Here is a 24,293-nt window from a genome sequence, read left to right on the forward strand (position 1 = left end):
GAGTATGTCAGCTGTTCCTGCAAGATGTAGGCATTGAAGCTATGGACTGGCCCGCCCGTTTCCCAGACCTGAATCTGATTCAACACATCTGGACATCATGTTTCGCACCATCCACCAACGTCACGTTTCACCACAGACTGTCCAGGAGTTGGCAGATGCTTTAGTTCAGGTCTGGGAGGAGATCCCTCAGGAGACCATCCGTTGCCTCATGAGGAGCATGCCCAGGCATTGTATGGAGGTCATACAGACACGTGGAGGCCACACACACACTACTGAGCATCATTTCCTTGTTTTGAGGCATTTCCACTGAGGTTGGACCAGCCTGTAATTTGATTTTCCACTTTGATTTTGAGTATTGAGTAATTGGATTCGGGTCTGGGGAAGGGGCGGGCCAGTCCATAGCTTCAATGCCTTCATCTTGCAGGAACTGCTGACACACTCCAGCCACATGAGGTCTGGCATTGTCCTGCATTAGGAGGAACCCAGGGCCAACCGCACCAGCATATGGTCTCACAAGGTGTCAGAGGATCTTACCTCGGTACTTAAAAGCAGTCAGGCTACCTCTGGCGAGCACATGGAGGGCTGTGTGGCCCTCCAAAGAAATGCCACCCCACACCATTACTGACCGACTGCCAAACCGGTCATGCTAAAAAATGTTGCAGGCAGATCGCTCTCCACGGCGTCTCCAGACTCTGTCACGTCTGTCACATGTGCTCAGTGTGAACATGCTTTCACCTGTGAAGAGCACAGGGTGCCAGTAGCTAATGCCAAGCGTCCTGCACGGTGTTGGGCTGTGAGCATAACCCCCATCTGTGGACATCGGGCAATCAGACCATCCTCATGGAGTCTGTTTCCAACCGTTTGTGCAGACACATGTACATTTGTGGCCTGCTGGAGGTCATTTTGCAGGGCTCTGGCAGTGCTCCTCCTGTTCCTCCTTGCACAAAGCCTGAGGTAGTGGTCCTGCTGCTGGGTTGTTGTCCTCCTACGGCCCCCTCCACGTCTCCTGGTTTACTGGCCTGTCTCCTGGTAGCGCCTCCAGCCTCTGGACACTACGCTGATACACAGCAAACCTTCTTGCCACAGTTCACATTGATGTGCCATCCTGGATGAGTTGCACTACCTGAGCCACTTGTGTGGGTTGTAGAGTCCGTCTCATGCTACCACGAGTGTGAATGCACAACCAACATTCAAAAGTGACCAAAACATCAGCCAGAAAGCATTGGTACGAAGATGTGGTCTGTGGTCCCCACCTGCAGAACCACTGCTTTGAGTGTGTCTTGATAATTGCCAACAGTTTCCATCTGCTGTTTATTCCATTTGCACAACAGCATGTGAAATTGATTGTGAAACAGTGTTTCTTCCTAAGTGGACAGTTTGATTTCACAGAAGTTTGATTTACTTGGAGTTATATTCTGTTGTTTACGTGTGTCCTTTATTTTTTTGAGCAGTGTGCATGTATGTGTGTGCAACCCTCAAACTCCCAGGCCTCTGGTAGAGGACCCGAGAATGAGGATGGACAACAAAGACCACCCCCTTTAGGGGTGAGAAGGAAGTTTTTATATATTTAATATTCACTTACATTTGTTTTGTGTGTGTAAACATTATATTTGAACATGGTATGTAATGATATTATGGTCTTCAATGGAATGGGGAATGAAAAAGAAGAGGTTGGACTAGGAAATGACATCACAATTCTTTTTTTTTTTTTTGTTAAATAATATATCTTTATCAAATGTCCATATAAATCTTCATGGCACGGGGGAACAAGGCAGTGTAAGGAGTGTGCAGGAGGAGACGACGGCCGTTTCATGCTTCACACGGCGCTTCTGTAAAAGTAAGTAAAAAAAAAAATATCGCAGGAGCTTCAGTCTGAAGGCTTTCTTCCTCCACACAACACGGACCAAAAAAAAAACATTGGCTGGACACTTAACATCCGAGCCACACCCTTAAGGTGAAGATATGGTGAGTAGATGTCCCGCCCGTCTCACCTACAAACCCACCCATAGCATAGCCAATTAACTCCTTCAGCACCTAACATGCTGAAAGCCCATGGGCAACAAGGAGAAACAAATCAACACATACTTGCATGATATAACACATCCACATTCCTTCTGCCTAATAATCCTACGTGCATAAAATGCAAATCCCCAAAAAATAGGCTTATCATGCCTTACATGCAAGACATGAATTTATAGGCACAGAGGAAGATAAAATATCAACAATACTTGCATAATCCAATAAACTTCTATAGCCTCCAAAGTACAAAAAAGGAACCACTATCGCCACTAAAACTGACAAAAAATTATTATTAAGATCTTAAGATTTGCGCATCCAAAAACAAGGGACATACCTATATATGTGAAGGCACAGCCACTAATGCAGGTTCATCAGAAGACGTTACTTTGGATATTCAGGTGGCTTCTTCCACCGTCCCTTTAGGAGGAAGACTCGCAGGGGCAAACCTAAACCACGGCACCGACCGGCAATGCAAGAGGAAATATGTATCTTGGAGACAGGAACGGCCATACTAACTCACCCGGAAGTCTATGTGGTTAATTTGACTCATCATTCTTTGGACCCGGCGCACCTGACACTCTTATCGAAAGGCTTGAATTACTGTATACCTGATAGCTTTGATTTTTCCACATTTCAAGTGGATTTATTCAAAGCGGTTAGAAAAATTCATTTACACAAGACATTTTTGTCTAATTCTACCAATTCTGTCACGTTGGAAGGGGAACAACCCTGTAGGGTGGGGCCATTGGGTTTCATTGTAGGCGCTGGAACAGAAGCGCTTGCGGATGTTTGGGAAGACACCAAACTTCTCCTTAGTCTTACTGACACGATGCCAGATGGTAATGGGCTGGAAATAGTTAATCTTACCCCGTTTATTGGTGGAGTCCCGTCCACGTACATGCCTCCAGTCTCCCCTGGGAATGTAGTAGATCTTTTTGAGACTTTAGTCTTGAAAGATATGGAAGCCCTGATTTATAAAAAAGCACCCTCTAATCTGACCAACTCGGAAATGAGAGCAATGAGAGAGATAGCCAGTTGGTCGGACGTCATTGTACGTCCAGCCGATAAAGGGGGCAAAACGGTTTTGATATCTAGAGAGGATTATTTATCAGAAGCAAAGCGTCAACTGTCAGATTTAACAACTTATGCTAAATTAAAAGGAGATCCTACAAATAAATTTAAAGGGGAACTCTGTACCTTCCTTAGAAAAGCGGTTGAGGAAAAAATGATAACACAGAGAAAGGCTGAAAAATTAATCCCGACCTTCCCTACTAAACCACACTGGTACTACCTCCCCAAAATCCACAAGTCTGTTACACTCACGGAGCCCCTATCCCAGTACATCAATTGGCTCTTGCGTCCCCTTTTGAAGAATGTCCCTTCCTATGTGAAGGGGACACCAATTTGTTTCTGGATTATGTGCAGACGTTTGTATGGCAGCCGGGGTTCTCCCTGGCATCCATCGACGTGGTGAGTCTGTATACCAACATCCCGCAAGATTTGGGAGTGAGGACAATCAGACGGATCTTGGAAACTGTGGATAAGCGTACCGTATACATTGATTTTGTGTGTGGGAGTCTCAATTTTATATTGACACACAACGCAATTACGTTCCTTGATGTTTGGTACAGACAGATCACGGGGACTGCCATGGGGACCCCGGCTGCATGCACTTTTGCTAATTTATTTTTGGCCGTGTTTGAAGAGGATTACGTCTATTCAGCAAAAAATATTTTTTTGAAACACATAAAATTATATCTCAGATATGTGGACGATATTTTTGTGGTTTGGGACGGTACAAAAGAGGAATTCAGTTATTTTGTGGATTTTTTGAATAGGGACAATAACATGGGAATGTCTTTTACCTACAACTTTGGGGGGTACAAAATTGGAGTTTTTGGACGTATCAGTCGATATTCAGGAGGGTAGGATGTGTACGTCCATTTTCCGTAAGCCTACTTCTGTGAACTCGGTGCTACACTTTAACAGTTTTCACCCAAAACATATAAATAAATCAGTCCCCTACAGTCAGCTATTGAGAACCCGTAGGGTTAACAACACACAGAAGGGTTTTGAACAACAATCAAATGAATTATGTCAGAGGCTACATGAAAGAGGGTATCCTAATGATTTGTTGCTGTCTACTCTGAAACGTGTCAATGATCAACCCGAAGGGACGAGGAGATTTGGCCGTGATCTAGCTGATCGACGGTTTACCTTCTGTTTCCAATATGGTCCTATGGACCAGGAAATTAGATCCACGATTAGAAAGCATTGGCACGTTTTGGAGAGAGACAAAGATTTGATGGGCAGATTAGCTGGGGGACCGTTGATTTCCAATAGACGCAGTACACGGATTAGAGACGTGTTGGTTCAGAATCGCGTCAAGAAAGACAAAGCAAAAACAACTTGGTTAGATCAAGTTGCTCCCAGGGGTAATTTTCGGTGTGGCCAGTGCCAATTTTGTCAATTTCATGTTCCTGGACAAATTTTGAATTTTGGGTCTATAACTCATACGGTACAACAATTTATTTCCTGCAAAACCGAGTTCGTGGTCTATGTCGTGTTGTGTCCATGCAAGAGGTTCTATATCGGAAAAACCATCCGTAAGATGTATGTCCGATTTAGAGAACATTGTAAGTCAGTCCTTTCGGGAAAGGGGTCTCCAAGATTGATTGCACATGTCAGGGATGTTCATGGGGGTGACCCCACGGTCCTGACATTTGCAGGTATTGAAAGGGTCAAATTACCAACACAAGGGGGTGACCTGCATAAATTATTGTTAAAAAAAGAGGCCAAGTGGATCATGCGTGCGTGCGCTACAGGTCCTGCTGGTCTTAATGACAAAATAGATATGTCGGTCTTCTTGTGAAGTATTATATCTTGTCGAGTAGAAGTAAAAAAACATATATAGGTATGTCCCTTGTTTTTGGATGCGCAAATCTTAAGATCTTAATAATAATTTTTTATCAGTTTTAGTGTCGATAGTGGTTCCTTTTTTGTACTTTGGAGGCTATAGAAGTTTATTGGATTATGCAAGTATTGTTGATATTTTATCTTCCTCTGTGCCTATAAATTCATGTCTTGCATGTAAGGCATGATAAGCCTATTTTTTGGGGATTTGCATTTTATGCACGTAGGATTATTAGGCAGAAGGAATATGGATGTGTTATATCATGCTAGTATGTGTTGATTTGTTTCTCCTTGTTGCCCATGGTCTTTCACATTCTATGTGAGGCATAGTGGACCCACCTTTAGATGGTAGATGTTATATGTATATAAGACCGTTAAGCAAAAAGAACTTTGTAGTGATAGATGTTGCCCACTTTACAATGTTGTATTCATTACCGTTATAGCATATGTACTATCGTGCTGTCTTTTAATTGTTTTTACTTTCACAATTATGCACCTTTGTTTGTCTGATTGGTCTGTGACGCAGGTGGAGTTTGTATACTCACCTATTTCTTCCAGCGTCCCTTCCTCCAGACATAGACCCGTAGAATCGCTGTGTGAAGCGTGAAACGGCCGTCGTCTCCTCCTGCACACTCCTTACACTGCCTTGTTCCCCCGTGCCGTGAAGATTTATATGGACATTTAATAAAGGAATCTTTGACTCCAGGACTGGTGAGTGCTCAGGCGTGTTTTTCTATATCCACTAATGTTTGATCCTATGTTTTTCTACGCTGAAGCACCTCCTGTCATGCATCGGATTAACCATTGATTTAAAGTCTCCGTCTGACGTCTCACAAGACTTTGTAGCTGTGCGGCTTCTCTTTGCTTTTTTGTAATTTAATAATATATCTTTATTTAGCTTACAAAAACGCATAAAAATCCACATCAAATTTGTGGATTTTCAACTGTGTTTTCTGCCAAGAGAGGAAGAATCCGCACAGATTTTTACAACAGCAAATCTGTAACGTGCACACATACCCTTACATCCCTGTCCTATCCATGCCTCTGAATTAGCTGATTGACATTGCATGCTGTAAGTCTGTGATCTACAAGTGAATCTCCTAATTTCACTCTCTATAGAAGATATGTTACCTGCTTATTATTATTGCCCAGATGCATCAGTTTGTTTATCCACATTAACTCCTTCCCACAAAGCGCAGTACATGTACGGCGCCGCGATCGTGTTGGCTTATGCTGAGCGCTGTGATCGGGTGCGGGTGTCCGCTTTGTGTGAGAGCTGAAACTTTGCTAAAACGCCCATGATCGCAGCTAGCACCAATCGTGGTCATTTAACCCCTTTGATGCTGCTGTCTATAGTGACAGTGACATCGAGGAGATCGCACACGGAGGGGGCTCCCTGTGTGCTTCCATCAGCACAACACGATGCGATCACATTGTGCAGATGGTCTCTATGAGACCCCCGACCTCAAGATGACCGCTGCGTCCTTCAGGGAAGGTGGCCTGTGAGCACCTGCTAAAAGCAGGAGATGATATGCCTACTCCTCTGCCTGTCAGACGCTGCTCCGATGCCTTGCAGTGCAAAAGCATTGCAGGGTATCAAATCAGCGATCTGTTACTATATAGTGATGTCCCATCCTGGGACAATATAAAACAGCAAAAAAAAATTAAAAAGTGTAAATATGTAGCAAAAAAGAAAAATCCCCAAATAAAGAATAAAAGGAAAAAAAATTAATCCAATAAATACATTTATTTATATATAAAAAAAGTACAAAAATAAAACACGAGGCAGAAAACAATGCTTTATCATCATACCGTTGAGCAAAAAGTGCAAGAAAATGGATCAAAAAGTTGAATGTAAAATGGTACAGCTGAAAACATCTTGTCCCACATAAAACAAGCCGTCATACAGCTCCATCAGCGGAAAAATAAAAAACTTCTAGCTCTGAGTTAATTGATGCAAAAAATAATTATTTTTTCTATAAAATAGTTTTTATTATGTTAAAGCAAAACATAAAAAAAAGTATAAATGCGGTATCGCTGTAATTGTACTGACACAAAGAATAAAGCTGATTTATCAATTTTACTACACGTGGAACATTATAAAAAAATCTCAAAAAATCAATTCCTAAATTGCTGGTTTTTGTTCATTTTACCTCCCAAAAATCGAAATAGAAAGCGATCAAAAAATGTCTTGTGCCCAAGAATGGTACCAATAAAAATGAATGAGGGAGGTTTATTTTGGTATTGGATTGTTGTTCCCATTGATACTAGATTGCAGACTACTTTCAGCTGTTAGGGAAGGGATTTCCAACCTACTCAGGTGTTCTGTCTTTTAGGTACCTACGCAATGAAGCAATAATCAGAGAGACACACGCTCGTTGTCTGTCCAAATAGTCTCTCGGGTCTTTATTTTTAGGGCTGGACTTTTAAAGGCCCAAGATCAAAAGGAAATGTAGAGTTACATAATAAATTGGCAAGGAGATATATTATACAATGAGTTGTCATACACATCCTGGTATCCAAGATAGATTAGACAAGAAGAATGTAGTGAGAAGTTGCACATGCCTGTGGTTTTGAGATTTTGGGTGGATAAAGACAAAAACAGACATAGAATTGGTGATTCTGAGAAATTCTGACCACTACTATGTGGAATGTCCAGGAAATTGTCCACAAGGAGAGACAGATGATAACATCTTGCACAATACTTGTTTTTCTGTAATTCTGTTATTTTTCTGTTATATAAAAGTGAAGATTAACCATTTCTTTAACACAGCCATGTTGTGTCACCAAGCATTTTCCAGTGCTAACTGCTGTATGTTGCCAGTGGTATAGCCATTATGTTGGGAGCCAATCTGCTGTTTTGCAGCATTTTGTTGAATTCGGTATCATGAAATCCTATATCATGAAATCCTCATACACATGTTCCTGCAGGATGTAACTACATGGTGTGCACAGGTAGCAGTTGCACCAAAGCCCTGGTTCAGTAGGGAGCCATAAGGCCCCTCTTCGGCATAGAAAGGCTCCAGTATTACAAGTGGCACGTGTAGGTCCTACAAATTTTTCTCTGGGGCCCAGTAGCTATAAGATATGTATCTTTCTTTCTTTTTTACTAATTTTTGTCTGTCTTATTTTCAAGGAGTTTGACAACTATGCGGAATGGGATCTAAGGGATATTGATTTTGTTGAAGATGATTCAGAAATTTTACATGGTAAGCAAACATCTCGAACATCTGCCCACCAAAGCTTTACTTTCTGGAACTTAGGTTGTAAACCTGAAACTGGGCTGAGCTACAGTAATTTAAATTGAATCTGTCACCACATTTGATCTAAACGATTAATGTGGGCATACAGGTAATAGACTGCTGAGAAAAGTCCTACCTGTGTGACTGCAGACTTATGATTCCCCCCAGAGCACACACTATGCGCTGCGGGGATTCTCTGGTTTCAGTCCAGGGACTGGAGGTTATGTATGAGTTATACATACTCCCAGCCAGGGAGCGCGGTTTAGCTCTCCATACACTTGTATGAAGCAGGGCTGTGCACTCTAGTTGGACACACCCACTGGCAGGCGGCGTCACTAGACGGGCCGTGGCCTCGGCTCAATACAAGTGTATGGCTTGTTGCCGTGCCCACTGGCCAGGGCTATGTATAACTCGTGCATACCTTCTGTTATCAGGTCTGAGATGGCAAATCCCCACAGCGCACAGAGCGTGCACTCGGATTCACAAGTCTGCAGTCACACAGAGTGACTGCAGAGTTACCGGTTTTCAATAGATAACCTCTTTCAAGGAAAGAAGTGCAAAAATTTGGTTGCCATATTAATGGGTTGTCCACTACTCAGACAACTCCTTCTTAATCACTGTATTCCACCATGTAAAACAAGAACAGCCTGTCTTAACCTCCAGCACGGGCATTGTTCCAGCTATACTGGGGCTCATGTGACATCATTATATCATGTGAGGCCTTCTACCAATCAGGGAACACTTCACTTTAACTTCCTTTGTATCAAATAGACTTCCAGAGGAACAGAGAGCAGCAGCAGTTCTGATTCCTTCATTGCTGGAACAGCTCACATACTGGAGGTGGCCACCGGCTGTTATTCTTCATGGCAGAATATAGTGATTGAGAACGGGTTGTCTGAGTAATGTAAAAGAAAAACCTTATTTCTTGTAAAATAAAGAAATCATGTAAACTAAACTGTGACTGATGGTACTGTTTATAACAAACTGTGTGAGCAACAGAACCATTTACTGAAAACAATGTGTTCTGCATTTTAGCTACCTGGATCAGCCTCCATGGTGAGCATTAGTGCTTTACTACATTTTGCTATATATTGTAACACTAGATGATGGCCCGATTCTAATGCATCGGGTATTCTAGAATATGTATAGTAGTATACAGCACAGCTCACGTAGTATATAATACAGCCCACGTAGTATATAACACAGCCCACTTATTATATAGCACAGCCACGTAGTATATTGCCCAGCCACGTAGTATATTGCACAGCCCATGTATATAGCACAGAGATGTAGTATATAACACAGCCCACGCAGTATATCACAGGCCATGCAGTATATAACACAGGCCATTCAGTATATAACACAGCCTACGCAGTTATATAACACAGCCCACGCAGTATATAACACAGCCCACGCAGTATATAACACAGCCCACGCAGTATATAACACAGCCCACGCAGTATATAACACAGCCCACGCAGTATATAACACAGCCCACGCAGTATGTAACACAGCCCACGCAGTATATAACACAGCCCACGCAGTATATAACACAGCCCACGCAGTATATAACACAGCCCACGCAGTATATAACACAGCCCACGCAGTATATAACACAGCCCACGCAGTATATAACACAGCCCACTCAGTATATAACACAGCCCACGCAGTATATAACACAGCCCACGCAGTATATAACACAGCCCACGCAGTATATAACACAGCCCACGCAGTATATAACACAGCCCACACAGTATATAACACAGCCCACGCAGTATATAACACAGCCCACGCAGTATATAACACAGCCCACGCAGTATATAACACAGCCCACGCAGTATATAACACAGCCCACGCAGTATATAACACAGCCCACGCAGTATATAACACAGCCCACGCAGTATATAACACAGCCCACGCAGTATATAACACAGCCCACGCAGTATATAACACAGCCCACGCAGTATATAACACAGCCCACGCAGTATATAACACAGCCCACGCAGTATATAACACAGCCCACGCAGTATATAACACAGCCCACGCAGTATATAACACAGCCCACGCAGTATATAACACAGCCCACGCAGTATATAACACAGCCCACGCAGTATATAACACAGCCCACGCAGTATATAACACAGCCCACGCAGTATATAACACAGCCCACGCAGTATATAACACAGCCCACGCAGTATATAACACAGCCCACGCAGTATATAACACAGCCCACGCAGTATATAACACAGCCCACGCAGTATATAACACAGCCCACGCAGTATATAACACAGCCCACGCAGTATATAACACAGCCCACGCAGTATATAACACAGCCCACGCAGTATATAACACAGCCCACGCAGTATATAACACAGCCCACGCAGTATATAACACAGCCCACGCAGTATATAACACAGCCCACGCAGTATATAACACAGCCCACGCAGTATATAACACAGCCCACGCAGTATATAACACAGCCCACGCAGTATATAACACAGCCCACGCAGTATATAACACAGCCCACGCAGTATATAACACAGCCCACGCAGTATATAACACAGCCCACGCAGTATATAACACAGCCCACGCAGTATATAACACAGCCCACGCAGTATATAACACAGCCCACGCAGTATATAACACAGCCCACGCAGTATATAACACAGCCCACGCAGTATATAACACAGCCCACGCAGTATATAACACAGCCCACGCAGTATATAACACAGCCCACGCAGTATATAACACAGCCCACGCAGTATATAACACAGCCCACGCAGTATATAACACAGCCCACGCAGTATATAACACAGCCCACGCAGTATATAACACAGCCCACGCAGTATATAACACAGCCCACGCAGTATATAACACAGCCCACGCAGTATATAACACAGCCCACGCAGTATATAACACAGCCCACGCAGTATATAACACAGCCCACGCAGTATACAACACAGGCCGCGTAGTATACAACACAGGCCGCGTAGTATCTAACACAGCCCACGTAGTGTATATAACAGCCCACGTAGTATATAGGAATATGGGCACCATATCCCTGTAAAAAAAAAAAAATAATTAAAATAAAAAAGTTATATACTCACCTTCCGGCGGCCCCCGGATCCAGCCCAGGAGTTAGCGATGCTTGTCGCGACGCTCCGTTCCCAGTAATGCATTGCGGCAATAACACCTGATGATGTAGCGGTCTCGCGAGACCGCCACGTCATCGTCTCGCGAGACGGCTAAGTCATCTCCGGTCATTGCCGCAATGGATTCTTGGGACCGGAGTATCACGAGGAGCGGAAAAGGCGCCGGAAGGTGAGAATATAATGTTTTTTTATTTTTTTTAATATTTTTAACATTAGATCTTTTTACTAGTGATGCTGCATAGGCAGCATCAATAGTAAAAGGTCGGCCACACAGGGTTAATAGCAGCGTTAACAGACTGTGTTAAACCGTGTTATGCTGCGGTGTAGCGCAGTCTGTTTAACGGATTGTTAAACCGCTATGGGGGCACTGACTGGAGGGCAGTAGGGCACTGACTGGAGGGGAGTAGGAAAGGGCGAATTCGCTGCCAGACTGTGCCCGTCGCCAATCAGTGACGCGGGATTTCCGTGACAGACAACAAGACGGAAGTGACCCTTAGACAATTATATACATAGATACTATGCAGTAAGGGCCCATGCACCCTCTAGTGGCAGCAGGAGGCCAGTTTTTCCAGGTAGCAGCGATTCTTCCACTGTTGCTCCTTCGCCTCATTGGGGGACACAGACCATGGCTGTATGCTGCTGCCACTAGGAGGCTGACACGAAGTTGATGCAAAAAGAGTTCACTCCTCCTCTGCAGTATACACCCTCCTGCTGGCTCCCAGAGAACCAGTTCTTGCTTAGTGTCCGTAAAAGGCACACGGATGGGTCTGCTATTCAGACCCAAAACTCTTTTTATTATTTTACTTTTCAATTTTGACTTTTTACCTATTTTGATTTAGATTTTTTTCCACGGACGAATGGGGTGACGGAGCCTTTCAAGATTTCGATCTCGCCGAACCATCAACAGGCGAGCACAGAGAGATTCGCCTCTTCGTATCCTCTCCTGCGACGTGGGATGCCATGCCCGAGCTGATTCTTAGGGGCGACAGGTCCCTTCAAGGGCACCGATCTCCCCGCACCATCAACAGACGAGCACATGGAGTGTCGCCTCCATGTATCCTCTTCTGCAGCCAGGCCTAATGAAGGACAACTGGCCCTGTTGACTCAGGGGCTTGAACTCCGTGGATGTACAGAGGCACCCTCTCTTTGGCGTCCGAGCAGCCCCCACTGTACCACCACTGTTAAAGCGGATGGCACAAGGAGGCGGATGGTTCCTCTCCACCTCCCTAACAAAGGGATGGTGGATTGAGGGTTACCCCTTTATCCCTGCACCATCCACGTTGCAATACCTGACCTGCAGCAGAACAGTAGAGTGCGTGCGTTTTCCTCGGCGCTGAAACACAGTCATCTGCGGCGGCTCCATGCCGGGATGCGCACTGATGGTGAGTGGATCAGTCGGTGATGGGCCTCTGAAGAGGGATATTCACATGCTGACAGGCAGTCTCAGCCATGTCTTCTCTGTGGTCCCACCTCCCTGAGGTAACGCTCTGGCTGGCCACAAAAATTTAGCCCCCGGCTTCGGCCGATGTGTAGGCCGTATCCCGAAAGCTGTGCCAGCACTATGGGCTGCCCCCAAATTGGCGCCTCTCACTCTCTGCAAGACTTTACTGCCTCTACAACTCAGTGGCCATCTTGGTCCACCCAGGCGGCTCACACAGGGGCGACTGCTTTGCATTAAAGGGGCACAACGACTCTGCACAGGACCTGACAGGCCACTATTAGCGCAAAAACATAGCGCTAATCCGATGCAGACTCCAGGAACATCAGTACCCGGGTAAAGAAGCACTGCTCTATCCCCCTGCAGTTTCCCCCTGTAGTGTTTCCCGGTCTTAAAGGTGCCATGACACCTTGTCACGGTCCAAGCTACCAGAGGGTCTAATAAGACTATTACTTCTATTTAATTTGCAAAGCCGCGACCTCAAATGCGTTCAGGAGGCCTCCGCCGCCCCAATCCCAGTGTATCTAGTTCCCCTGAGTGGGCTTCGTCACTGTAGCAATCCATGGCTTCTCTGGCCAAAGAGATTGAATCCCTCTGTGATTCTTCTGTGGATCGGAGCATTAGCAGGTCTGAAATAAATGGATCCTCTCCTACACGGGAGTCATCGGCTAGCAGGGGCTAAAAGTATTCTAGAAACGTATAGGCGTCTAGAAATCAGATCCGTGGTATGATTACCCGAGCAATCTCAAGCCTTGGCATCCGTGAGCTCTGTTTCTCGCTCTCCCTCACGAGATTTGCATTACAAGACTCTGAGTTTGAATTGGATTGGATCTGCATTCGCCAGAGTTCCAGAAAATGGGAGACTCTAAAGGTTGACGAGGATTCCAGTTCTGTCCCAGAACAAACAGTGCCCTTCAAGAGTACTAATCACCCTCATTCAGCATTTACCATTCACCCGGAGGCCCGGGTTATACTTAACCGGCGCTGAGAGCGACCTGATAAACGCCTCACAGGTCAGAAGCATCTTGAGGCGAGGTACCCCCCCGTAACAGCTGATCTGCGGAAAGATTGAGCTGAATCTCCTGCTGTAAACCCACCAGTGTTTTGTCCGGTATTCAGAATCCTTTTATCCTGACTGGATGGATCATCACCCACGGACCGTCAGAGAATCTGACTCGCTACGTCTTTTGAGGCCTTGGGTTCAGCACTATCCATTGTTTGCCGCAGCGGGGGTAGCTAAAGCCATGGATGCCTCTTTGGATGCGACTAGCTGCTCTGCACTGATCAGCGGCAGATGCCATCACGTTCAGAGGGCCATTATGGCTTAGTAAATAGAAAATGGACTCTGTGCGCATAAAGTCTCTGAATTCTGTTCCTTACCAGAGTGGCCGTTTATTTAGTTGAATCTGGTTCAGCTTGTCTCTGATGTTACGGGAGGAAAGAACAAATTTCCTCCGCAGTGTGTCATGGGTTATTCTGTGGTACAGCCTCATTTTGCTGGGGCTGGGGTCTAGACTGCGCTATACCCCCTCTCCCCCCGAGTGGGTTTCTTTGCTGTCACAGCCCATGGCGTCACTGGTCACAGCGATACAGTCCCTTCATGATCCTTCCTCTCAGTCAGGGTCTTCGCCAGCTTGACTGATGATCCCTCCATCTCAAACGCAGCACGTTGGTTCAGTGGTTAGCTATTCAACCTTGCAGTGCTGGATCCCACCAAGGATCATGCAAACTCCTCAATAAGAGGGGTGTTTCTAGCATCCATCGACAACGGGATGCTTTCCTCCATATTCCGATTTTCCCCTCTCTAGACATTCCTATTCTTTGCCATTCCCGAACAGCATTTTCAGTTCACACAGTGCTCTCGAAGGTCATGATGGCCGTCATGTCCATCTTGCACTCTCGGAGCGAGATCGTTCTGCCCTACTCAGACGACCTTCTAATCAGGGGTCCGTCCTTCCAGGATTGCACAAAGTGCCTTCGCATCACTGGCGATACTTTTCTTCACCTGAGCTCGTTGATAAGCGTATACAGGTCTTCCCTCGTTCTAGTCCAGTGGATATTTTTTTTTTTTAGGACTGACCCTGGATACCTCCATTGGTTAGTGATTCTCTCTCAAGACAAGGTCCGAGCCCTTCAACAAGGAGCCCGCACACTTGGCCACTTATCCCGTCATTCTATCCAGTTTGCCATGAGGGCACTGAGGAAAAATGTTGGCAGCAATAGAAGTGGTCTCAGCTGCATCTCTGCCCCCTGCAGCATGAACCCGTTCTCCCTTGATCGCCGGTGCCGCTGCCCCGGCGGGTCAGGCATGTTCTCAGGTGGTGGATATTGAGGTCTTCTCTCTTCCAGGGGAAATCCTTTCTGTTATGACCTGGTGGTTTAGGAGCAACATGGGACGAGCTCCTAAACATGGGACGAGTTCCTGAGCTTAACACAACACTAGAAGTAGTCGTGGGATGTTCCTGTCACTCCCTAGACACCTCGTCACAGCCAGAGGACTAACTACCCCTAAAGATGGAAACAGGAAAGCTATCTTGCCTCAGAGAAAATTCCCAAAGGATAGGCAGCCCCCCACAAATATTGACTGTGAGTGGAGAGGGAAATGACATACGCAGAATGAAACCAGGATGTAGCAAAAGAGGCCAGTCTAGCTAGATAGATAGTACAGGACAGAATACTGTGCGGTCAGTAATAAAAACTAGAAAAATCCACCACAGAGTTTACAAAAATCTCCACACCTGACTAAAGGTGTGGAGGGTAAATCTGCTATCCAGAGCTTCCAGCTTAACTGAATAAATCCATAGTGACAAGCTGGACAAGAAAAAACATAGAATGTGCTGAACGATTAAGTCCACAATATGTGGACAGCAAAAGAACAAGCAAGGACTTACCTTTGCAGAACTGGTCAGAATATCAGGGAAATCCAAGCAGAGATGTGAATCCAAGCAGGAACCATTGACAACTGGCACTGTCTGAAGGATAGAGCCAGGCTATATAGCCGAGCCAGAATAGACGATCAGTGGAAGCAGATGCTGACTGCTAAATCCAAGGAGCAGCCGTACCACTTAAAACCACCGGAGGGAGCCCAAGAGCAGAACTCACAAAAGTGCCACTTACAACCACCGGAGGGAGCCCAAGAGCGGAATTCACAACAGTACCCCCCCTTGAGGAGGGGTCACCAAACCCTCACCATAGCCCCCAGGCCGATCAGGATGAGCCAAGTGAAAAGCACAAACCAAATCGGCGGCATGGACATCGGAGGCAACAACCCAAGAATTATCCTCCTGGCCATAACCCTTCCACTTGACAAGATACTGAAGCCTCCGCCTCGAAAAACAAGAATCCAAAATTTTCTCCACCACATATTCCAACTCCCCTTCAACCAACACCGGGGCAGGAGGATCAACAGAGGGAACAACGGGCACCACATATCTCCGCAACAAAGATCTATGGAAAACATTATGGATGGCAAAAGAGGCTGGAAGGGCCAAACGAAAAGATACCGGATTGATAATCTCAGAAATCTTATAAGGACCAATAAACCGAGGCTTGAACTTAGGGGAAGAAACCTTCATAGGAACATGACGAGAAGATAACCAGACTAAATCCCCCACCCGAAGCCGGGGACCAACACACCGACGGCGGTTAGCAAAACGTTGAGCCTTTTCCTGAGACAACGTCAAATTGTCTACCACATGAGTCCAAATCTGCTGTAACCTGTCCATCACGGAATCCACACCAGGACAATCAGAAGGCTCAACCTGCCCCGAAGAAAAACGAGGATGAAAACCAAAATTACAAAAGAAAGGCGAAACCAAAGTAGCCGAACTAGCCCGATTATTAAGGGCAAACTCGGCCAACGGCAAGAAAGACAACCAATCATCCTGGTCAGCAGACACAAAGCATCTGAAATAGGTTTCCAAGGTCTGATTAGTTCACTCAGTTTGACCATCTGTCTGAGGATGGAACGCCGAAGAAAAAGACAAATCAATGCCCATCCTAGCACAAAAGGCCCGCCAAAACCTAGAAATAAACTGGGAACCTCTGTCAGACACAATATTCTCCAGAATGCCATGCAAACGAACCACATGCTGAAAAAACAATGGAACCAAATCAGAGGAGGAAGGCAATTTAGGCAAAGGTACCAAATGGACCATTTTAGAGAACCGGTCACAAACCACCCAGATAACAGACATCATCTGGGAAACAGGAAGATCCGAAATAAAATCCATGGAAATATGCGTCCAAGGCCTCGCAGGGACCGGCAAAGGCAAAAGCAACCCACTAGCGCGGGAACAGCAAGGCTTGGCCCGGGCACAAGTCCCACAGGACTGCACAAAAGAACGCACATCCCGCGACAAGGAAGACCACCAAAAGGACCTAGCAACCAAATCTCTGGTACCAAAAATCCCAGGATGACCAGCCAACACCGAACAATGAACCTCAGAAATTACCTTACTTGTCCATCTATCAGGAACAAACAGCTTGCCCACTGGACAGCGGTCAGGTTTATCAACCTGAAATTCCTGAAGCACCCGCCGTAAATCAGGGGAGATGGCAGAAAGAATCACCCCTTCCTTAAGAATGCCAACCGGCTCAAGGACTGCAGGAGAATCAGGCAAAAAACTCCTAGAGAGGGCATCAGCCTTAACATTCTTAGATCCCGGAAGATACGAGACCACAAAATCAAAACGAGAGAAAAACAGGGACCATCGAGCCTGTCTAGGGTTCAGCTGCTTGGCCGACTCGAGGTAAATCAGATTCTTATGATCGGTCAAGACCACAACGCGGTGCTTGGCTCCCTCAAGATAATGTCGCCACTCCTCAAATGCCCACTTCATAGCCAACAACTCCCGATTGCCGACATCATAATTGCGCTCCGCAGGCGAAAACTTTCTGGAAAAAAAAGCACACGGTTTCATCAAAGAACCATCAGAATTCCTCTGAGACAAAACGGCCCCTGCCCTAATCTCAGAAGTGTCAACCTCAACCTGAAAAGGAAGAGAAACATCCGGCTGACGCAACACAGGGGCAGAAGTAAATCGGCGTTTAAGCTCCTGAAAGGCCTCAACAGCCGCAGAGGACCAATTCGTCACATCAGCGCCTTTCTTCGTCAAATCGGTCAGGGGCTGTGAGTGGAGAGGGAAATGACATACGCAGAATGAAACCAGGATGTAGCAAAAGAGGCCAGTCTAGCTAGATAGATAGTACAGGACAGAATACTGTGCGGTCAGTAATTAAAACTAGAAAAATCCACCACAGAGTTTACAAAAATCTCCACACCTGACTAAAGGTACATAACCATAGAAAAAATGCGATCAAACAACACCCAACAAAGTTTATAGTAAGGAAAAATACAAATACTTTATTGAAATCACATAAAACGGTATTACAGGCCAGGGAGGGAAGTAGGAAAAAACACACACAGGTCACAATGTGTACTGGGAAACGGCCAGGGGTACAGGCTTGGGGACCAGAGAGTAAAGGCATAATTGTCTATGGTCTCAAGGACTCCATATTCACACCATAGCAGGGAGCAATACCCAAATAGACAAAGTAACTGAAACAATCAACCAAGGGTGAATGCTAGAGAAAATACAACATAGTTACCTGCACAGGCACAAAATCATTCCTGGTCCACAGCGTGTACCCACCCCAACGCACGTTTCGGCGGAATGAGCCTTTCTCAAGGGGTAACAGGTGAGGGAAAGTGACGCACTTAAAATAGAGACCATCCACCAATCATTGCTCAGTGACACAGCTGAATAATCACAGCGATTACCATGGATACTTAGAGGAGTCGTGTCATGAATACCTGATTACACTGCGTTGTCATAGCAATAGATGAAGCATATGGGACATACCATCTCAGGATTATACAGCGCTGTGCAGCATTGTGTTTACCGCAAGATGCAGCCGCCATCGCTGGAAAATGTCCACCAGTGATGACGCGTACATTGCCAGGGCAACGCGGGACGCCGAGCGGCGCCGGCGTCTAACGTCAGCAGGGAGGGGCGGAGTCCCTCACCGCTGTACGATGGAAGACGCCAGAAGCCGGACAGCGGACCGAGCACCACGGCATGCACGCGTCAAGGTGGAAAACATCCAGAAGAGGAAAATAACGATGGAACAAACATATATGGTAATAATGATGGAAATAAAGCACAGGAATATAAAATCCGAACTAACACTGCCCTGCAAATAATATCAAAATGCATATCTAAAGATGTTAATACAAAATGCATCATAACAATAAATAGAAAAAAAGGAAAAAATCACAAATAGGCAGGTAGCAGTGCAATAATCATATATATGATGGTCGAAGACGAATCCAAATACTCTAACGATCATCCATATTATATAAACGCAGTTGGTCCATCCGAGACGACACAGAATATCCAGATAACATAGTTGAAAGTACTACACCAAGCAGACAGAACGGATGATAACTAAATAAAAAAATATAAAAACAATTAAAAACAAAGAAAACGCCACAAAGTACACATTTACAGTGGAAAATATGTCAGAATCAATACAGTATAGGCCTAAATGAGAGTGAGAGACAGAGGGAATTGCTCATATAAACGTAACAAAGCTGATGGTCTCATTTAGCCCTTTAGGCTGGACGGTGTCCAGCACCCAGGTCCACCTCGTCTCACAACGTGCTAGTTTTTGACTCAGATTACCTCCACGGATCCCGGGGGTAATGATGTCAATTCCCCTAACCCTTAGGAGGGAGCTGTCACAATCATGGTAGATTTTAAAGTGACGTGGTATGGTCCTGAGCACGGCTACATCCCCAACGTGGCCGGCTGCCGCCTGGATCCCCAACACATGCTCACGCACCCGCACCTTCAATTGGCGAGTTGTCATGCCAATATATATTAGATTACAAGGGCAGGTAGCAAAATAAACCACATAGCGTGACTCACATGAAATATTTTTCCTGATGTCGTATACCCTGGTACCTGCAGAATTAAAGAAGGTGCGGGTACGCTCAATGCTGGGGCACGCGACACACCGGCCACAAGGAGTGCAGCCGCGCACAGGACGACCCACGTCCAAAAATGTTGATTTATTTTGACCCTGATAGTGACTGTGTACGAGGTGGTCACGCAGATTTCGTGAGCGTCTAACTGTTACACTGGGGGAAGCGGGCAATAATTGGTTAAGAACCGGATCAGTCTGAAGAATTGGCCAGGCCTTTTGAAGGCAATTCTTCATTCTTGCAAACTGAGCGTGATAATTCGTAATGAATCTAACTGTCTGATTAGACTTCGGGGTTTTGTTCTTATACAACAGCGATTGCCGAGTAGAGTGTCTTGCTCTATTATATGCTCGTTTGATGGAGCGCCCACTATAGCCCCTAACCCGAAATCTCGCAGCAAGGTCCTGTGCCTTGGCCTTAAAGTCATTATCATCGGAACAAATCCTGCGAAGACGCAGGAATTGTCCGATAGGAATAGAATTAATAAGAGGCTTGGGGTGGGCAGAGGAGGCATGGAGCAACATGTTAGATGCAGTCTCCTTCCTAAAAATGGTGGTCTGCAACACATCCTCGGAATCCCTCCATATCTTAACATCAAGAAAATCAATACTATCCACATCATGATGGTAAGTGATGTGGATATTTCTATCATTCAAATTGATCGCCTCCACAAATGTCGCCAATTGAGATTGATTCCCCTGCCAGATCAGGAAAATGTCGTCGATGTACCGTACCCAAAAGAGGATACGGTCCATCGAGAGACCCCGATCTGACAGGGGGAGGTCCCTCTCCCACAGCCCCAGGAACAAGTTGGCGTAAGCCGGGGCAAAAGCCGCACCCATGGCAGTGCCCTGGAGCTGCAGGAAGAAGGACCCCTTAAAAATGAAAAAATTGTGTGTGAGGGCAAAATGGAGGAGTTCCATAATCAGGTGGATGATCCCCATAGGTAAATTTGACATATCCCAATAAAATTTGGTTGCGGCCAGACCATCCTCATGTTTAATGTTCGTGTACAGGGATTCAACATCACCTGTTACAAGAGTGGTTTCAGGCCCAATATGGAGACCATCCACCCTCTTAAGGAACTCCCCAGTATCTAACAAAAAAGAAGGGAGGCTGGTAACCAATGGTTGTAATTTGGAATCCAGCCATAAATTGACTCTCTCAAGATAATTACCTGAGCCCGAGATGATTGGACGTCCTGGGGCAGCCTGGCGGTTCTTATGTATCTTGGGTAACAAGTACATAGTAGAGATGGTAGGTTCAACCACTTGTAGTGCCGAAGCCAGCTCCTTAGTAATGACCTCCTTGTTTACAGCCGTTTTAAGAATTTTATTGAGTTGGTCAGTAAAGGATGACAATGGATTAAATGTCAGACCACCCCAAGCCTCTTATTAATTCTATTCCTATCGGACAATTCCTGCGTCTTCGCAGGATTTGTTCCGATGATAATGACTTTAAGGCCAAGGCACAGGACCTTGCTGCGAGATTTCGGGATAGGGGCTATAGTGGGCGCTCCATCAAACGAGCATATAATAGAGCAAGACACTCTACTCGGCAATCGCTGTTGTATAAGAACAAAACCCCGAAGTCTAATCAGACAGTTAGATTCATTACGAATTATCACGCTCAGTTTGCAAGAATGAAGAATTGCCTTCAAAAGGCCTGGCCAATTCTTCAGACTGATCCGGTTCTTAACCAATTATTGCCCGCTTCCCCCAGTGTAACAGTTAGACGCTCACGAAATCTGCGTGACCACCTCGTACACAGTCACTATCAGGGTCAAAATAAATCAACATTTTTGGACGTGGGTCGTCCTGTGCGCGGCTGCACTCCTTGTGGCCGGTGTGTCGCGTGCCCCAGCATTGAGCGTACCCGCACCTTCTTTAATTCTGCAGGTACCAGGGTATACGACATCAGGAAAAATATTTCATGTGAGTCACGCTATGTGGTTTATTTTGCTACCTGCCCTTGTAATCTAATATATATTGGCATGACAACTCGCCAATTGAAGGTGCGGGTGCGTGAGCATGTGTTGGGGATCCAGGCGGCAGCCGGCCACGTTGGGGATGTAGCCGTGCTCAGGACCATACCACGTCACTTTAAAATCTACCATGATTGTGACAGCTCCCTCCTAAGGGTTAGGGGAATTGACATCATTACCCCCGGGATCCGTGGAGGTAATCTGAGTCAAAAACTAGCACGTTGTGAGACGAGGTGGACCTGGGTGCTGGACACCGTCCAGCCTAAAGGGCTAAATGAGACCATCAGCTTTGTTCCGTTTATATGAGCAATTCCCTCTGTCTCTCACTCTCATTTAGGCCTATACTGTATTGATTCTGACATATTTTCCACTGTAAATGTGTACTTTGTGGCGTTTTCTTTGTTTTTAATTGTTTTTATATTTTTTTATTTAGTTATCATCCGTTCTGTCTGCTTGGTGTAGTACTTTCAACTATGTTTTCTGGATATTCTGTGTCGTCTCGGATGGACCAACTGCGTTTATATAATATGGATGATCGTTAGAGTATTTGGATTCGTCTTCGACCATCATATATATGATTATTGCACTGCTACCTGCCTATTTGTGATTTTTTCCTTTTTTTCTATTTATTGTTATGATGCATTTTGTATTAACATCTTTAGATATGCATTTTGATATTATTTGCAGGGCAGTGTTAGTTCGGATTTTATATTCCTGTGCTTTATTTCCATCATTATTACCATATATGTTTGTTCCATCGTTATTTTCCTCTTCTGGATGTTTTCCACCTTGACGCGTGCATGCCGTGGTGCTAGGTCCGCTGTCCTGCTTCTGGCGTCTTCCATCGTACAGCGGTGAGGGACTCCGCCCCTCCCTGCTGACGTTAGACGCCGGCGCCGCTCGGCGTCCCGCGTTGCCCTGGCAATGTACGCGTCATCACTGGTGGACATTTTCCAGCGATGGCGGCTGCATCTTGCGGTAAACACAATGCTGCACAGCGCTGTATAATCCTGAGATGGTATGTCCCATATGCTTCATCTATTGCTATGACAACGCAGTGTAATCAGGTATTCATGACACGACTCCTCTAAGTATCCATGGTAATCGCTGTGATTATTCAGCTGTGTCACTGAGCAATGATTGGTGGATGGTCTCTATTTTAAGTGCGTCACTTTCCCTCACCTGTTACCCCTTGAGAAAGGCTCATTCCGCCGAAACGTGCGTTGGGGTGGGTACACGCTGTGGACCAGGAGTGATTTTGTGCCTGTGCAGGTAACTATGTTGTATTTTCTCTAGCATTCACCCTTGGTTGATTGTTTCAGTTACTTTGTCTATTTGGGTATTGCTCCCTGCTATGGTGTGAATATGGAGTCCTTGAGACCATAGACAATTATGCCTTTACTCTCTGGTCCCCAAGCCTGTACCCCTGGCCGTTTCCCAGTACACATTGTGACCTGTGTGTGTTTTTTCCTACTTCCCTCCCTGGCCTGTAATACCGTTTTATGTGATTTCAATAAAGTATTTGTATTTTTCCTTACTATAAACTTTGTTGGGTGTTGTTTGATCGCATTTTTTCTATGGTTATGTATCATTGTTTAGCGATTATCCCACAGATATGTCTGATATGGCCCCTTGCATATAATCTATTATTTATTTTATATGATCAATATCTGGGCATCTTTTCTCATGAATCTGTGGTTCTTATACCTGACTAAAGGTGTGGAGGGTAAATCTGCTGTCCAGAGCTTCCAGCTTAACTGAATAAATCCATAGTGACAAGCTGGACAAGAAAAAACATAGAATGTGCTGAACGATTAAGTCCACAATATGTGGACAGCAAAAGAACAAGCAAGGACTTATCTTTGCAGAACTGGTCAGAATATCAGGGAAATCCAAGCAGAGATGTGAATCCAAACAGGAACCATTGACAACTGGCACTGGCTGAAGGATAGAGCCAGGCTATATAGCCGAGCCAGAATAGACGATCAGTGGAAGCAGCTGCTGACTGCTAAATCCAAGGAGCAGCCGTACCACTTAAAACCACCGGAGGGAGCCCAAGAGCAGAACTCACAAAAGTGCCACTTACAACCACTGGAGGGAGCCCAAGAGCGGAATTCACAACACCTTTCCTCCCGGTTTAATGGCTAGAGGTGACTACCGATGCAAGTCTCCTTGGCTTGGGTAGTAGTCTTTGTCACCTCACGGCTCTGGGACACTGGTCATTTCGGGAGTCAAGCCTTCCGTTTAATGTCTGGGAAATCCGAGCAATCAGGATAGCCCTGCAGCAGTTCCATTATTTCCTGGCGGGTGACCCCATCCGAATTCAATCGTACAAAGCCACGGCTGTCGCATGTATCAATCATTAAAGTGGGTACCCGCAGCAGGGTGGCCATGCACGAGGTAGCCCATATTTTCCGATGGGCAGAATGGAACCACTCGATATTTTCAGCACTCTGTATCCCAGGCGTAAAAAAAAAACTGGGCTGCAGTTTTTACTAGCCGTCAAAGTCTCGCCTTGGAACAGTGGGAGGTCTTTTGACAGATATGTATTCGTTTA

General features: G+C 45.5%; 1 protein-coding gene across 15 annotated transcripts in view; it reads left to right on the forward strand.

The window, feature by feature from the left end:
* The window catches only part of TADA2A (transcriptional adaptor 2A), a 522,447-nt gene that overhangs the window by 268,339 nt on the left and 229,815 nt on the right, over positions 1 to 24,293 (forward strand). For 10 of the 15 annotated variants that reach the window (XM_077295520.1, XM_077295522.1, XM_077295530.1 and 7 more), the window contains one exon: positions 8,069 to 8,141. In XM_077295520.1, coding sequence (XP_077151635.1) covers positions 8,069 to 8,141 — 73 coding nt within the window. Of the gene's footprint in view, positions 1 to 8,068; positions 8,142 to 9,209; positions 9,231 to 24,293 lie in introns of all 15 variants that reach the window. The other 5 variants (XM_077295519.1, XM_077295521.1, XM_077295529.1 and 2 more) reach the window with 1 other exon arrangement.

Source organism: Ranitomeya variabilis, chromosome 3 (assembly GCF_051348905.1).
Source record: "Ranitomeya variabilis isolate aRanVar5 chromosome 3, aRanVar5.hap1, whole genome shotgun sequence".
In the NCBI taxonomy this organism is placed as follows: domain Eukaryota; kingdom Metazoa; phylum Chordata; class Amphibia; order Anura; family Dendrobatidae; genus Ranitomeya; species Ranitomeya variabilis.